Below are 16,610 nucleotides of genomic sequence, written 5' to 3'. Positions count from 1 at the left end.
AAAAAAATCATCTAAAATCAACTAAAAAAAATATCATTGTTCTGAAAATTGAATCGGATTGACTGGTTCAACCAAATTAATTAAAAACCAATCACCTAACCGATTCATGTTAAAGTGTAAATCGGATAAAAAATCGATAAAAAATTGGTTGAACCAGCAATTAATCGATAAACCGTTTGAAATAGACGGTATTTTTCAGTTTTCAATTTAAAAAAAAATATAAACCCTCCCCCTTTTTCTCTCTCTCTCACTTACGTACAATAGACCACAGAACCCATTCTCTCTTTCTGTGCTCCACAGAACCCTAGCAACCTTTCTCCTCAACCAACAGCATCAGGAGCCAGTGCCCAGTGTCCAACGCTGTCATCGTCGACGAACTCTTCTTCTCAGCTAACATCCAGTCTCGTTGTTATTGATCCTCTTCTCCTAGATTCCATCTCCTTGCGTTGATAGGTCTTATCGCCGAACGGGTGGAGGGTGTTGTGGCCGTTGGGTGGAACTGACTGTGGTAGCATCAGGAATCGTCACTGCTGCTTGAATTATTTTGCTTGTTTTTGTACTTTTGTTAATAATGCTGATTAAGTTGCTGATTTTACTATTTTAGTGATCTTAATTTGCTGAGTTAAGAGTATTGAGTTACTGATTTTGATCATTTTTTATTATCCTGAGTTGTTGACTTTTTGAAATGATATTGTTGCTAATTTTTTGGAATAATTTTGTTGCTGATTTTCTGGTTTTCTGATGTGAGTATGCATGATGTTGTAAGTGAGTGGCAAATTCATGCGGAGGTTCAGGCTCCCTAAGAATACCAAGATGGATCAGGTGAAGACATCCATAAAGAATGGTGTTTTTAATGTCATTGTTCTCGAGGCAAAAGTTAAGAAACTTGATGTTAAACCCATTCAAATCACTGGTTAAACAAGATACTTTTTTCTTAATTTCCCCTCTTTGGTTTTCAAGCCTGTGTTTGTATTTTGTTGTGAATTGTAGTTGCGTAATATCAATGATGTTCATGTCTCAGAAATATAAATCATGTAGTAGTGGTTGTAAGACCCAAGACTTTTGAAAAGTTTTATTTTGAATCAATCTCAAATTATATATTTATTTAAGGTTTTAATTTCAGAAATTATTTTTATTGAAAATAATTAAAGGCAATTAATTAGACTTGAAATAAATTAAGGTTTTTATCCAAACTCTATACCTATAGATTATTTTCCTATTTATGATTTAAAGTTCTGGAAATTCAAAAAATAATGAGGTTTGGCTATTTAAATTATAAAATTGGTAGTTATGAAATAATAAAAATTTTATATGATTTGATTTTAGATAATTTAATTTATATCATTTAATACTTTAAGTTAAAGATAAAGAGAAATTAATTACATTATCATGAATTTTCAATTAGAGTAATTATTGAAAATCAATTAGTATTTTTATATCACAAATAATATTTTTAAAATAATTTTAAAGATCAAATTAGATTTCAAATTAATATTCTATATCCTAATTTGATTAAATTAAACACAAAACCCTAATTCTCTTGTACCCAACCCTAGCCGCCACTAACATTTCTCCTTATCACAGACACACGGTAGAAAAAAAAAGAAAAAAAAAAGAAACAAAAGAAAGGGAAGAACGAAGTGGGGGCAGGGAAATCAAGGAAGAAAAAAGAAAGAAAGGGAAAGAATAGAAAGGGGGAAAACAGGGGAAGCTTGAAGAAAGAAAGACAGGGAAGGGAGAAAGAGGTATCGAGGAAGGAAGGAGAGGGGAAGAAGAGTGAGGCGGCGCGGTGGGTGTCACTGCCATCGTCACCGTTGCTACTGACAGAGGAGAGAGGAGATCTGAGAGAGGAGAGTGCCGCGAGGGAAGCCGCCGTGCCGTTCAGGACCGCCGTCGCGTCGCGTCGCGTCGCTGTTTGCGCCAGCGCCGAGGAGACCGCGCGGGGAGGAGAGAGAGCGAGATCTGAGGTCGAGCTGAGGTCCAACCACCGCGTCGGAGACCTTTTCGTGTCACCAGCGTCGCAATCACCGTGAAATCCGTCGCCGCCGCTGCTGTACCCGCGTCGTCGTCGTTCTCATCATGGAGTCGGTTGCCGTCACTTATGGCGGAGCCAGAGAGAAAGAGAGAGCGAGCCCGGGAGCCGAAGAGAGAAAGGAGAGACCCGCGCCAGCCACCACCACTTCTGCCGCTCGAAACCCTGCTGCCGCCGCCGGGGACCGCACTGTTGGTAAGGGTTTTAAAGTTTGGTTTATGTTCTTTTGAGTTCCGGGAACTTTATCGTCACTGCATGTTTATTTCAGTCGTCCGCCGCCGCTGCTTGTTATTCTGAGCTACTTCACCGTTGTTACCGCCGTTCTGGTCACCGGGTGTGGTGTGGGTGATCACCGGAACCACCATCGGAGTTACCGTTATTTCAATTTAGCCGTTCGTCCTTGTTTGGGTAAGCGATGCATTCCAAAACCTTTAAATTAGCATTTCTGTTTTAAGTTGTTTGAGGATCTGAGGTCTTGGTGTCATAGGATTGAGTTACGGGTCTTGATAGCTGAGTTTTATGGCTGTTGCATACAGCATCAAGGTGCTACGTCGTCACCGGAGCTGCTGTTGCCCCGTTTTCTCGATTATTCGTAAGCCCAGTAAGTCGTTCCTTGTTCCAAACTCTTTTAGTTACTTTTCTGTTATAGATTATTAAGTTTTACGCGACATTAACGTTTTAGGATTGAGCTAAGGCTGTGTTTAGAGGCTGTGACTGCTGCGGGGACGGTCGGTATTGATGCTGTTGCTGTGGGATAAGAATAGAAATGCAGTTTGTTGCGTAGTTGAATCGCGAACGAGGTAGGGGCTTTTCTTAAATTCTATTTTATATTACAAAGTTGTTATAAATAGATATTGACGCAGGGAGATATACTTTTGTGATTATTTTTGTCTTGTGAATGTGATGGTTTGTTAGACTGAATTATTGGTTGCTCGATTGCTTGAGTGAAGTACGGTTGTTGATAAGAAATGGGTTTGAAAAGTTATTTACTTAATTATTATGAAAAGTGGTTTTTCTTGGTTTGGAGTTAAAGCGGTTTGATTTTGAGTCGGTCTGATTTTATAAATGATTTAATACTTGAACTGGTTTGATTTTAAAAAGAGTTTTATTATTGGAATTGGTCTGATTTGAGAATAATTTGATATTGGAGCTGGTTCAACTATGGAAAAATGTTTGGAATTTGGAAATGGTTGAGAAAATGTTTGAGAAATGTTTGGGTGGGACCCGAAAAGGGTGGCAGTGTCCGAGTTTTAGAGGAGATGCTGCCGAAATTTTATAAAATTGAAAGTCTTGCCCGAAGTGATGATTTAAAAAGATTTAGTTTTTGAACGTTATATGTTTTAAAGATTGATTTATTTAGAAAATAAAGAATTATGTTTTGATTGAGATTGTTGATTAATGGAAAGAAGGATGATGAGGATTGATTTGAAATATGATTTTTGAATGAATTTGGAAATGGGATATGGATTGATGAATGATGATGATATTGAGAATGGCTTAAATGTTGATGAATGATGAATGAATTATTTATATGGCTTATGAATTTGAAATATCTGAGATACGAGGTTCCCTGGATTAAGTGCCGTGGCTTGCCACCACGTGTACCAGGTTGAAAACTCGATACTCTGTTGACCCTACGACGTAAGTGTGACCGGGCACTATATAAATTCCCGGGAATGATACCCCCATTGAGTAATATTGATTATTTGAGAAAAAGCTATGCATAGACTCTTGGGGATGCACGTCGGGGGACGGTCTAAGGACAATTCAGACTTGTCGGGTTGGCTGGATAACCGACAGATGAGCCTCATCAGCCATAGGACAGGCATGCATCATATGCATTTGTATGCTTTGTTTGGGTTTGAACTTGTTTTGGTTTGCCTAATTGCTAAACTGTTCTTAACTGCTACTTGAACTATTTGCTGTAACTGCTACCTACTTGTGCTTTCCTTGTCTGTCTTGCTTGTGTTTGTTCTGGCGTGCTACATTTGAGATTGAACTTGGATGCTGAATTAATGATTGTGTTGTTTGATTGCGTGGTTGGTTTCTGATTGAGATTTGCTTATAAGAAAGGAAAGATTTTGGATTTTTGAAAATATTAAACATTGTTTATTTGAAAAGGTTTTGAACGATTAGCTATTGGATTTTAAAAAGGATTCATAAAGCAATGATAATCACTGAATTTGAAAATAGTTTCTTATTAAATATCTTCTTATAACAACTTTGAAACTCCGTGGTGAGACTGTGTGGTTAGGTTCTCACCCCCCTACAGCTTTATCTTTTCAGGAACCGGATGAAGAATCATTAAGAAGAGATATACTGTGTTTGGTTTATAAGATGTTGTATTAATTAGATTATTTTCTTCCCTCGTCTTTGTTATTACGAGTTTGTAAGAGGGATAGGAATTGTATGTTTTATATGTATATTATATTATGAGTTATTATGTAAGGAGTCTTGTATATGAATCTATGTCTGTTTGTATTTTTTAAGATAAAGTGTTTGGTTTCGGTTTTTCTAAGAAATCAGCGATACAGTGTTGAGTCACAGGCTCCTATTTTAGTATTTAGTATGTAAAGTAGTCGTAATACTTCTTGCTATCAGAATAGTGCAGCCGGAAGCGTGACTTCTGATAGTGAGGGTGTTACATTATGGTATCAGAGCAGTTCATCCTGATTAGAGCCTTGGGAATGGACTAACTATGCTTCATTGCATTCTTTGAGGGTCTGTCATGTTGTAGGTCTTGTCCAAGTAACAAGAATTAGAATTTTATGCGCATGACTGCCTATTAATTAACACTGTTAGCTTGTCGTTGCATATCTGTTGATATTAAGTCTGGCCAACTTAATGTTGATGGCTATGTGAACCGGGAAGTTAATAGGTTATTATGGGCGAACTGAAATTGATAAGTAATAGGTAACGCTTATCGCACTGCTTGCGGACGCTAGGAATTAATTCTCGAGGATATTCTTTTATATGTCTCGAAAATTTTACTGATAACTTGTAACTTGTTCTTTCATAGTGTGCCTTGAAATCCTTATTTGAGATTTCTTTCTAAAAAGTAGTTTGATTATTTTTCAATTTTACCTCTTGTTGAAATGCATTCTGTTTAATCCTAACTCCTTATGTTTACTTAAATTCTTTGGAGGATTTGTTTGTCTTTCCAAACTCTTTTTGATTCATGTAGTCTTTTATGTAAATCTGAAATTGTTTAAATTTTAACTTAATCCTTTCTTACTTGATTGTACCTATAATCATTCTTTTTGCGTGTCTTTGTTCATATGTATTTTTTAAATCATATCTCAATTTTTTCTTTTTAAACAAAATTTGAAATTTCTTTCAATTTTACTGTGATTTCAATATGTACTCCTAATTGACTAAATGCTTGAATATCTTTGAGATTTCTGAGGAATTACTTTTGATTCTTAGTCCAATTAAACTCCATCTTTTAAAATTTCATATATTTTGTCTTTACCTTAGCAATAGTTTTGACGAAAAACAATTTGATTTCCTACCAACCTCGCGTTGTTTTTATGTAAATTCTTAATTGATTATGTAAGGTACTTTTCAAGATTGCTGAGAAAACATTTCATCCTTAGCTTAGCTTATTTTCATTTCACAAATCTTGCACAATTTAGTTCGACTTGAATTTGTTTTAACATGACACAATATTTATGTTTTTGATAATTTTCTGGAATTTTGTAAAGCAATTGCCCTGTTTTCCTCTATAGTTTCTATTGGAGGTTTTGAAATCAAAATTCTTTCCTATTTACATTTTGATTCTTTCTTCCGGCATATTTCACGACTTTTGATCATTCTTATTTGTTGATGATTTGAACCATTCCTTCATATTCTTGTAAACCTTATGCTCCTCTGATATGGTTTTAGTTTATTTTGATCTAATTTATTACTACCCTGTTCTTGTACCTTTTAGAATTCCTAAATTAAATATTTCTTATTATGAAGCAAAATGACTCTTTCCAAAATGTTTTCTCATGCCTGTACATCATTGCTTAGTTGCAATCTTACACCTTCCAAATTTATGAGAAACATATTTTGTCGCTTATTCTTCTTTTCCTGCGAATGGTATCTCTTTGAACGTACTTGTACTTATCTCAGTGTCACATGTAGTCCTTAGAGGTGAAAATCGATGTGTTAGCTTTTTAGGGGATGACTGATAGAAGAGAAAGTTTAAGTTTTCAGTAGCTCGATTGAAAGCTTGTTCGATGTCTTATGTCTAGTTAATCTTGTTTGAACTCCCTTGATCTAAGATCCTTTTTCATATGGCCTGATTTCTTTTTAAGTACGTCTTAATATTCTTGAATGTTCTTATATGACGGCAATTTCGTTTTGATATTAACTTTTAAAGCAAGTTTTGGATTCTCTTCTTAAGAAAGTTAAATCAATTTCTCTCGCTTAAATTGCATCCATAGCTATTCTTTAAATTGACAAAGTTATTTTGAGGTCGGCATGCACTGTTTTAAATAAAGTTTTGAAACCGACTTATAAGCAAATTTGTACTTCGGAATTTTTTTTTCTAAATAAAGTTTAATTTCTTCCTCTTCCATATTTGCTATGATTTTATACACGCTTGATTGAATATAAACCTTGAGAATTTTTAAACAAACGTTTGATTTTCTTATAACCTTGCCACGATTTCACTATATACTTGTATTTGACTAAATACCTAAATATCTATTAAGACTTTCGGAAAATTATTTTGGCCTTAACCCAATTGACTTTTCCTTTTCAAACCTCACTTATTTTGTGTAAATTATTTTAACAAAAGGCAATTTGATTACCTTCCGAGTTTTATGCCTACTTTTGGTTAAGTGGTGCACCTAACTATTTTTCTCAAATATTTGAGGGAATATTTTTGTTTTAGCCAAATCGGTGTTCATTTTCTTTTGAAACTCTACATAATCTATTTCAACATGGAATTATATTAACATAATGCCACAAATATACTTTTGTTAATTCTTTTACAAAGTGTTTGATGCGCACTTCTTTAAAAAATGTGAAATAGTTTTTGAAATGTTTTTTTCATTCTATGAGTGATTCATTTGAAAGTATTCTTAATTCTATTCGAGACTTATGAGCCTTGTCTTTGGTCTTAGACATTCTTTTTCTGTAAACCTCATATTTCTTGACTCGACTTAATTTTGCTTCAAACTACTGTACTATTTTTCCTTTTGTTATTCCTATCGGGTTTTGTTGATTCGAGAATCATTATTGAGATTGCTAAACTAATTTTCCGTCTGACACTCTTCATTCCTTATGTATTCCTGATTACTTGTGGTTTCAAGAATCCTCTCAAGCCCTGGCGAATTTTGTCGCTTATCTTTTTCCAAGGTCTTGTGTTTGAAATAAATTCGAGGATTGCCTTAGAATCACGTACGCCTTTTAAGGGTAGCAAACGAAACATTAAAATGCTATTCGTAAACGTAAAAGATGGGTTAGTAGGTGTGCAATGTTATGAAGAGTATAGCAGTTCGTACCCCGTAAGAGTTTGCGGATGTTAGGATTCTGACGGGTTATGGAATTGTGTAATGACTGATGGAGTTGGGAAGTTGAAGTTCTGAAATGGGTAAGAGATTTGTGAGCGAGCCTTATATCCGTTGCTTTATACCAGCCTACTTTGTAGCCCTTTTGCTACACTAGCTACCGTTTGTTTTGTGAACGCCTATCTTAATTTGCACCCTATTTTGTACCTCCAAACTTTTGTCAAGTTTTGAACATTTATATATGCATACTAAGATTTTATACTTTTCTATAAAGTGTTTAAAAAGTAGAGTACAAAGACTATGTATTACCTTATATATTACTTTAATTTTCGAGGACGAAAATTTTTATAAGGTAGGTAGGATGTAAGACCCAAGACTTTTGAAAAGTTTTATTTTGAATCAATCTCAAATTATATATTTATTTATGGTTTTAATTTCAGAAATTATTTTTATTGAAAATAATTAAAGGCAATTAATTAGACTTGAAATAAATTAAGATTTTTATCCAAACTCTATACCTATAGATTATTTTCCTATTTATGATTTAAAGTTCTGGAAATTCAAAAAATAATGAGGTTTGGCTATTTAAATTATAAAATTGGTAGTTATGAAATAATAAAAATTTTATATGATTTGATTTTAGATAATTTAATTTATATCATTTAATACTTTAAGTTAAAGATAAAGAGAAATTAATTACATTATCATGAATTTTCAATTAGAGTAATTATTGAAAATCAATTAGTATTTTTATATCACAAATAATATTTTTAAAATAATTTTAAAGATCAAATTAGATTTCAAATTAATATTCTATATCCTAATTTGATTAAATTAAACACAAAACCCTAATTCTCTTGTACCCAACCCTAGCCGCCACTAACATTTCTCCTTATCACAGACACACGGTAGAAAAAAAAGAAAAAAAAAAGAAACAAAAGAAAGGGAAGAACGAAGTGGGGCAGGGAAATCAAGGAAGAAAAAAGAAAGAAAGGGAAAGAATAGAAAGGGGGAAAACAGGGGAAGCTTGAAGAAAGAAAGACAGGGAAGGGAGAAAGAGGTATCGAGGAAGGAAGGAGAGGGGAAGAAGAGTGAGGCGGCGCGGTGGGTGTCACTGCCACCGTCACCGTTGCTACTGACAGAGGAGAGAGGAGATCTGAGAGAGGAGAGTGCCGCGAGGGAAGCCGCCGTGCCGTTCAGGACCGCCGTCGCGTCGCGTCGCTGTTTGCGCCAGCGCCGAGGAGACCGCGCGGGGAGGAGAGAGAGCGAGATCTGAGGTCGAGCTGAGGTCCAACCACCGCGTCGGAGACCTTTTCGTGTCACCAGCGTCGCAATCACCGTGAAATCCGTCGCCGCCGCTGCTGTACCCGCGTCGTCGTCGTTCTCATCATGGAGTCGGTTGCCGTCACTTATGGCGGATCCAGAGAGAAAGAGAGAGCGAGCCCGGGAGCCGAAGAGAGAAAGGAGAGACCCGCGCCAGCCACCACCACTTCTGCCGCTCGAAACCCTGCTGCCGCCGCCGGGGACCGCACTGTTGGTAAGGGTTTTAAAGTTTGGTTTATGTTCTTTTGAGTTCCGGGAACTTTATCGTCACTGCATGTTTATTTCAGTCGTCCGCCGCCGCTGCTTGTTATTCTGAGCTACTTCACCGTTGTTACCGCCGTTCTGGTCACCGGGTGTGGTGTGGGTGATCACCGGAACCACCATCGGAGTTACCGTTATTTCAATTTAGCCGTTCGTCCTTGTTTGGGTAAGCGATGCATTCCAAAACCTTTAAATTAGCATTTCTGTTTTAAGTTGTTTGAGGATCTGAGGTCTTGGTGTCATAGGATTGAGTTACGGGTCTTGATAGCTGAGTTTTATGGCTGTTGCATACAGCATCAAGGTGCTACGTCGTCACCGGAGCTGCTGTTGCCCCGTTTTCTCGATTATTCGTAAGCCCAGTAAGTCGTTCCTTGTTCCAAACTCTTTTAGTTACTTTTCTGTTATAGATTATTAAGTTTTACGCGACATTAACGTTTTAGGATTGAGCTAAGGCTGTGTTTAGAGGCTGTGACTGCTGCGGGGACGGTCGGTATTGATGCTGTTGCTGTGGGATAAGAATAGAAATGCAGTTTGTTGCGTAGTTGAATCGCGAACGAGGTAGGGGATTTTCTTAAATTCTATTTTATATTACAAAGTTGTTATAAATAGATATTGACGCAGGGAGATATACTTTTGTGATTATTTTTGTCTTGTGAATGTGATGGTTTGTTAGACTGAATTATTGGTTGCTCGATTGCTTGAGTGAAGTACGGTTGTTGATAAGAAATGGGTTTGAAAAGTTATTTACTTAATTATTATGAAAAGTGGTTTTTCTTGGTTTGGAGTTAAAGCGGTTTGATTTTGAGTCGGTCTGATTTTATAAATGATTTAATACTTGAACTGGTTTGATTTTAAAAAGAGTTTTATTATTGGAATTGGTCTGATTTGAGAATAATTTGATATTGGAGCTGGTTCAACTATGGAAAAATGTTTGGAATTTGGAAATGGTTGAGAAAATGTTTGAGAAATGTTTGGGTGGGACCCGAAAAGGGTGGCAGTGTCCGAGTTTTAGAGGAGATGCTGCCGAAATTTTATAAAATTGAAAGTCTTGCCCGAAGTGATGATTTAAAAAGATTTAGTTTTTGAACGTTATATGTTTTAAAGATTGATTTATTTAGAAAATAAAGAATTATGTTTTGATTGAGATTGTTGATTAATGGAAAGAAGGATGATGAGGATTGATTTGAAATATGATTTTTGAATGAATTTGGAAATGGGATATGGATTGATGAATGATGATGATATTGAGAATGGCTTAAATGTTGATGAATGATGAATGAATTATTTATATGGCTTATGAATTTGAAATATCTGAGATACGAGGTTCCCTGGATTAAGTGTCGTGGCTTGCCACCACGTGTACCAGGTTGAAAACTCGATACTCTGTTGACCCTACGACGTAAGTGTGACCGGGCACTATATAAATTCCCGGGAATGATACCCCCATTGAGTAATATTGATTATTTGAGAAAAAGCTATGCATAGACTCTTGGGGATGCACGTCGGGGGACGGTCTAAGGACAATTCAGACTTGTCGGGTTGGCTGGATAACCGACAGATGAGCCTCATCAGCCATAGGACAGGCATGCATCATATGCATTTGTATGCTTTGTTTGGGTTTGAACTTGTTTTGGTTTGCCTAATTGCTAAACTGTTCTTAACTGCTACTTGAACTATTTGCTGTAACTGCTACCTACTTGTGCTTTCCTTGTCTGTCTTGCTTGTGTTTGTTCTGGCGTGCTACATTTGAGATTGAACTTGGATGCTGAATTAATGATTGTGTTGTTTGATTGCGTGGTTGGTTTCTGATTGAGATTTGCTTATAAGAAAGGAAAGATTTTGGATTTTTGAAAATATTAAACATTGTTTATTTGAAAAGGTTTTGAACGATTAGCTATTGGATTTTAAAAAGGATTCATAAAGCAATGATAATCACTGAATTTGAAAACAGTTTCTTATTAAATATCTTCTTATAACAACTTTGAAACTCCGTGATGAGACTGTGTGGTTAGGTTCTCACCCCCCTACAGCTTTATCTTTTCAGGAACCGGATGAAGAATCATTAAGAAGAGATATACTGTGTTTGGTTTATAAGATGTTGTATTAATTAGATTATTTTCTTCCCTCGTCTTTGTTATTACGAGTTTGTAAGAGGGATAGGAATTGTATGTTTTATATGTATATTATATTATGAGTTATTATGTAAGGAGTCTTGTATATGAATCTATGTCTGTTTGTATTTTTTAAGATAAAGTGTTTGGTTTCGGTTTTTCTAAGAAATCAGCGATACAGTGTTGAGTCACAGGCTCCTATTTTAGTATTTAGTATGTAAAGTAGTCGTAATACTTCTTGCTATCAGAATAGTGCAGCCAGAAGCGTGACTTCTGATAGTGATGGTGTTACAGTGGTAAGTAAGAAAGCAAGATTATTATGATATGAGATTTCATCAAGTATGCAGTGTGCGAGTGAGATTTTTTTTGTGATATTTATGTGCTTTGGAAGCTCTATCTATAATGAAAATCTTGAAACTAACACTTAATGATGATTATGATTTTTTATGAATAGAGTTTTGTTTAGTTAAAAAATTATCTTATGGATAATTTGTTATATAAAATTATAAAATTTTAAATTTTATTAGATTAAAAATGAGTGAATTTAAATATTTAAAATTATATATTAAATTTTTAATAATTTTATTTAAAATTTATTTAAATCGGTTGAATTCCGATTAAATTCTGGTTGAATCTTTGAACCAATAAATTGGTTATTTTACCGGCTTATTGACCGATTCGATTCTCGTAACCTTGTCCAATACTTAAAAAGAAAAAATATCCGATATATAATAAAATGAAAGATCTAAAACTAAATAAAAAAAACATCTAAAATCATTATAAATATAATATGAACTCTTTGAATTATGGTAAAAATATTCAAAATATAAGAAAAATAAACATCCATAATCTATAAAAAAAAAAAAACACATCTAAACTCTAATAAAAACAAATATTAAAAATTATTAAAAAAATCATCTAAAGTCTAAAAAAAAAACATCCAACATTATTAAGAAAAATAAGAAGAGACGTAGTGCAAGGATGCGTGGCTGCTGGAGTGGAGAGCTTCTGCGCAACGGACGGTGATGAGTGTCACAATTTTGGAACGCTGTTTGTGGCGTAGCTGCGATAATCGTTCTTCTACATGGTTCACCGTTAAAGATGCGAAATAAGTCATTTATTATTAGATATAACTCTATATTTTTTAAATTTTTGAAAAAATTGGTTTTATGACATTTCTCAATTCGGCTACTGATGGCTGAAGCATTTGAGGTTGCATTGTAAATGTTGTTATCTCTGTGGCCCTCTTGCATGCCTGATGCACCGACATTGATTTAGAAACAAGCTCTTCATCCCTCACTTCCTTCCCTAAAATTCATTTTTTGTTCCGAGCTAGCCAAACCCCATATGCGACCTTGATCAAAATTTCCCCCGAGTTGTCACAATAAAACTTTCCAGCCAGGATTTAAAGTTATGTTCGTTAATATCATCTAGCCTTGGCGTGAGGGGACTTATAAACCACACACCCTGAGCAATATTTGACACCCAAATAACATATAAATCAGTTTCTTTTTTGTTTGAGTATTTCCGGAACAAATTGAAATTCCCACATAATTTGCAATCTGAAAAAAAATACTCATACACCAAATATTATGTGACCTAACGTTATCATATAATTAAAGAGAAAAGTCTTGCGAGCTAATATTATTGCACATCTAATATTTAACCCAAAAAGAATATTTAAAATTCTTAAAAATAAGAACATCTAAAACTCAATTAGAAAAAATATTTGAGATTCAAACTTAAGAAAAGCTCATTTTTAGTAAATTTCGCAATAAATATATTTAACAATATATTATAATATTGGTCGAAATTAACTGCTATAGTATTAATTTTCTAATATTATCCATAATTAAATTATATAACGAACAAGTCTCTTCTTTATCAGCATTATTTATTGTTCATTGCCCACAGAAAAAATCTTCCTTGTTTGGATGTGATAACAAAGTAATTTAATACCCATGTCATGATGCTACAATGATAGGCTAAATATGAAGATCATGATTTGCATTTTGAATACATACATCAAGAATTCAATTGTTGATGAAATTATTTGTTGAACTATATTACGCAAACATGTCTTTTAATTTTGGCTAACCATGATGTCAATTCATGAGTGTTTTCCATGCTACTTCACTTTGGATAAACCTTTGACTCCATATATCTGCGCTGTTAGGGTAAAACGCACATTAAGCTTGCGTATTTCATTTTTTCCACCAAAATGCATAATTTTCAGATATTTTAAAAAAAAAAGGAATCCATAGCCGAGTTGGCAAGGGTTACTATAACACCACACAACATAATTCTCAAGCAATATACACAATAAGGCGGCTATATAAGTAGTTGAATGATAGATAGAAGTAAACCCCACCATCATATGCCATGTGATGTGAAACCATATATATGATGTATATTGAGAACTCCATAAACCAAATAAAAGATTATTATTAGAAAACAAACAAACTTTTAATTAATTTAATTCGTGAAAGGGCAATTTCGTAATTTGAATCCACAAGCTCCACAATAATTATTAAATCCACATTTTTTTTGCATTATTATGACCACCACCACCTATCTATGGTTGGCACCAATATATATACACGCTCACCCTCCAACACTTCTCCAATATTTCATTTGTAGAAAGTTAGAATAAACTCCCCCACAAGATTATTCAAATTAAATCTTCAAAACCCAGATCAATTGTACTCATAGATAGAATAATAATGGGTAATAGCTTAAGGTGCTGTTTGGCTTGTGTTCTTCCGTGTGGAGCACTAGATTTGATCCGCATAGTTCATTTGAATGGCTATGTTGAAGAGATCACACGTCCAATCACAGCCGGGGAAGTTCTGAAGGCAAATCCAAACCATGTTCTAAGCAAACCAAGCTCTCAAGGCGTGGTTCGCCGGATTTTGATCTTGTCGCCGGAGACGGAGCTTAAGAGGGGAAGCATATATTTCTTGATCCCGGCATCATCGCTACCAGCTGATAAGAGAAGACACATGAATGGCAGCAGTTGCAAGAAAGGATCATCATCTATCACCAAAAGTAATCATCATAAAGAGACTTCTGACCACAGTAGACGCCAAAATGTTCCTATTCAAAATGAAATTGTTTCTAAAGACAAAAGATGTTCTCGGCGAAGAGATCGCCGGAGTAATGGCGGCCGCTCCGGGAGTTGGCAGCCGCATTTGGAAAGCATCTTGGAAGACTTGTCATAGTTTTTTTTTTCTGTCTTTGAGTCGCTGGCCGGTGCCGGAATCTGGGCATGCCGGAGGAGGGTGAGGGGAAAACGGTTCAATTCTTGGATATTGTCAAAAATATAGTAACATTATCCCTTTTTCATGTATGTCTATGTGAGTAATTTTTTTTTTAATGTGGATAAAAAAGGTTTTTCTTGCTTTAATTTCCTGTTTGATTTTTCATTTATTTCCTTTGTGTTTGGGCTTTAGTTATTTCTCAACATATAATAATAACAAGTAAAAGTACGAGGAGCCAATAAAATTTTACAATGTGTATAATAGAAGTTTATAAAATATTATAGATATAATTATTAGTATTATTTTTTTTATTAGCTGAAATTTTTGGGGTGAATAGTATCATGATATAGTATTAAAACATTAGATCCGAAAGATCAAGAGTTTGATGTTTAATCTTTTGGGAAGATGTTTATTATTTTTAGTACTCGAATAATTATTCTAAATAATATGGGAGATGTTCATTTTGTAACTCAATAATCTATTATACACATTGTACAAATAGTTTATTATCTCTCTAGCTATTGTTTGGTACAAAGAAAAATAAAAGGAAAAGAGCAAAAATAAAATAATGGAGGGAGTGAGTGCGTGATTATATTAAGAGTTTTAACTGGCTACTTTAATTTCTTGTATCGGAGTGATATGAAATTAAATGAGTAATTAATGTTTTTATTGGTTCCCCAAAACTTTTGAAAATGGATGTTCTCTTAATTAAGTGAATTTCTGTCTAAATCATAATTTAGCATAATTCTTTTGTTGGCTAATATTAAAAATTTTAATTTTGATGTATTAATAATGTAAAATATTTTACATAATTATTTAGTTATATCTATTTATTTTTCTAAATAACTATTCATACTATTAATTAAAAAAAATATTTTTACTGATATGTTAAATACATAATTAAATACATATTTAAAATTATTTTATATTAATAATATGTTAAAATTAAATTTATATTTAAATGATAAACAGTAAGTAAACAACAAAATAATGGTTAGCATCCAATTAATAATCACACAAATGTCAGATCTATCTTCCAATGATTAAACCCAGTTTCAGTTTGGATATTTAATTAGAACATATGCATGTTAGGCACGTATGTCTAATCAAGGAATCTGGATACTAACAAAAATAAATAAAAAGGCTTACGTTTGCATTATTATCTGATCAATTGATAATGCTAATGCTAATCAATTTAATTTATATTTGGTCAATATTATTAACTTATTATTGTGTTTTATACCAATTATTGTATGTAATGGCTGATGAACAGTTGTAATCGGAACAAACTATAGGTACAAATGATCAGAAAAAAGGAAGCATTGTTCCCCCATGCCAAGAAGTCAAACTATTGACTGAAACGGAGGAATTGAACAAAGGAGGGAATTTCGGTAAAAACTCAATTAAAACTTCTTAAAGTAAAGGCATATTAAGTAGATTAACAATTTCGCTAGTTAGACAATAGGGCTGCAAATAATGTGAATAATGGATTGCATCCTAAATTTATTAAATATTAAAAAAATATTCTAATGTAATTATTAATTTTTATTTTAATTTGAGTTTTATTTTTTATCTTTTTTATTAGGATAAAGTATTAAATTAGTCCTCTATATTTAGGCATAATTCTGCTTTAGTTTTTAAGGTTTAAAATGATCTATTTGAATAAAAAAAAAAGTTTTATTAACTTCAATGTAGTCCCACCATGAGGTCAAAGTTAAATAATTAACAGAATATCTTCCATAACAACAGTACAAGAACAAAGTTGATAATTTGGAGAACAAGTACAAGTTTCAGAGGTACAAAATCAACTGTGGATGCATCAATATATTTATTTATCATTCTCTTCAATTCTATAGAAAATATTTCATTTAAATTATAAGAAGAATGATAAATAATAAATGTATTGATGCATCTATGGCTGATTTTGTGTCTCTGGAGCTTGTACTTGTTCTCCATATTATTGACATTATTCTTGTACTGCTGTTAAAACTTTGGTCTCACGATAGGACTATATTGAAGCTAAATAAAATTTTTTTGGATTCAAATAAGACACTTTAAATCTTAAAGACCAAAACAGGATTACACTCAAACGTAAGAGACTAATTTAGTACTTTACCCTTTC

At 33.8% G+C, this 16,610-nt stretch overlaps 1 protein-coding gene and 2 long non-coding RNA genes across 3 annotated transcripts; all 3 read left to right on the top strand.

Moving 5' to 3' along the window:
• The first annotated feature begins 2,519 nt into the window (after positions 1-2,519).
• On the top strand, positions 2,520-4,550 carry LOC112704020 (uncharacterized). The gene is made up of 3 exons (XR_003154738.3): positions 2,520-2,633; positions 2,715-2,832; positions 4,319-4,550. It is a non-coding gene; the product is annotated as an uncharacterized lncRNA (long non-coding RNA).
• Positions 4,551-9,364: 4,814 nt separating this feature from the next.
• Positions 9,365-11,344, top strand: LOC112704019 (uncharacterized). Its single transcript, XR_003154736.3, has 3 exons — positions 9,365-9,476; positions 9,558-9,675; positions 11,162-11,344. It is a non-coding gene; the product is annotated as an uncharacterized lncRNA (long non-coding RNA).
• A 2,457-nt stretch (positions 11,345-13,801) lies between these two features.
• On the top strand, positions 13,802-14,634 carry LOC112702735 (uncharacterized). The gene has a single exon (XM_025753892.3). It carries the CDS (start codon positions 13,952-13,954, stop codon positions 14,447-14,449), a length of 498 nt encoding a protein of 165 aa, XP_025609677.1. The 5' UTR covers positions 13,802-13,951; the 3' UTR covers positions 14,450-14,634.
• Positions 14,635-16,610: the final 1,976 nt, after the last annotated feature.

This window comes from Arachis hypogaea, chromosome 7 (assembly GCF_003086295.3).
Source record: "Arachis hypogaea cultivar Tifrunner chromosome 7, arahy.Tifrunner.gnm2.J5K5, whole genome shotgun sequence".
NCBI classification, from domain to species: Eukaryota; Viridiplantae; Streptophyta; class Magnoliopsida; order Fabales; family Fabaceae; genus Arachis; species Arachis hypogaea.
The sequence above is the reverse complement of the archived record's forward strand: the minus strand, read 5'-3'. Positions and strand labels throughout refer to the sequence as shown.

Excerpts from the sequence above, each read along its gene's own strand:
- LOC112702735 (XM_025753892.3), top strand. The coding sequence starts at position 13,952 with ATGGGTAATAGCTTAAGGTGCTGTTTGGCTTGTGTTCTTCCGTGTGGA.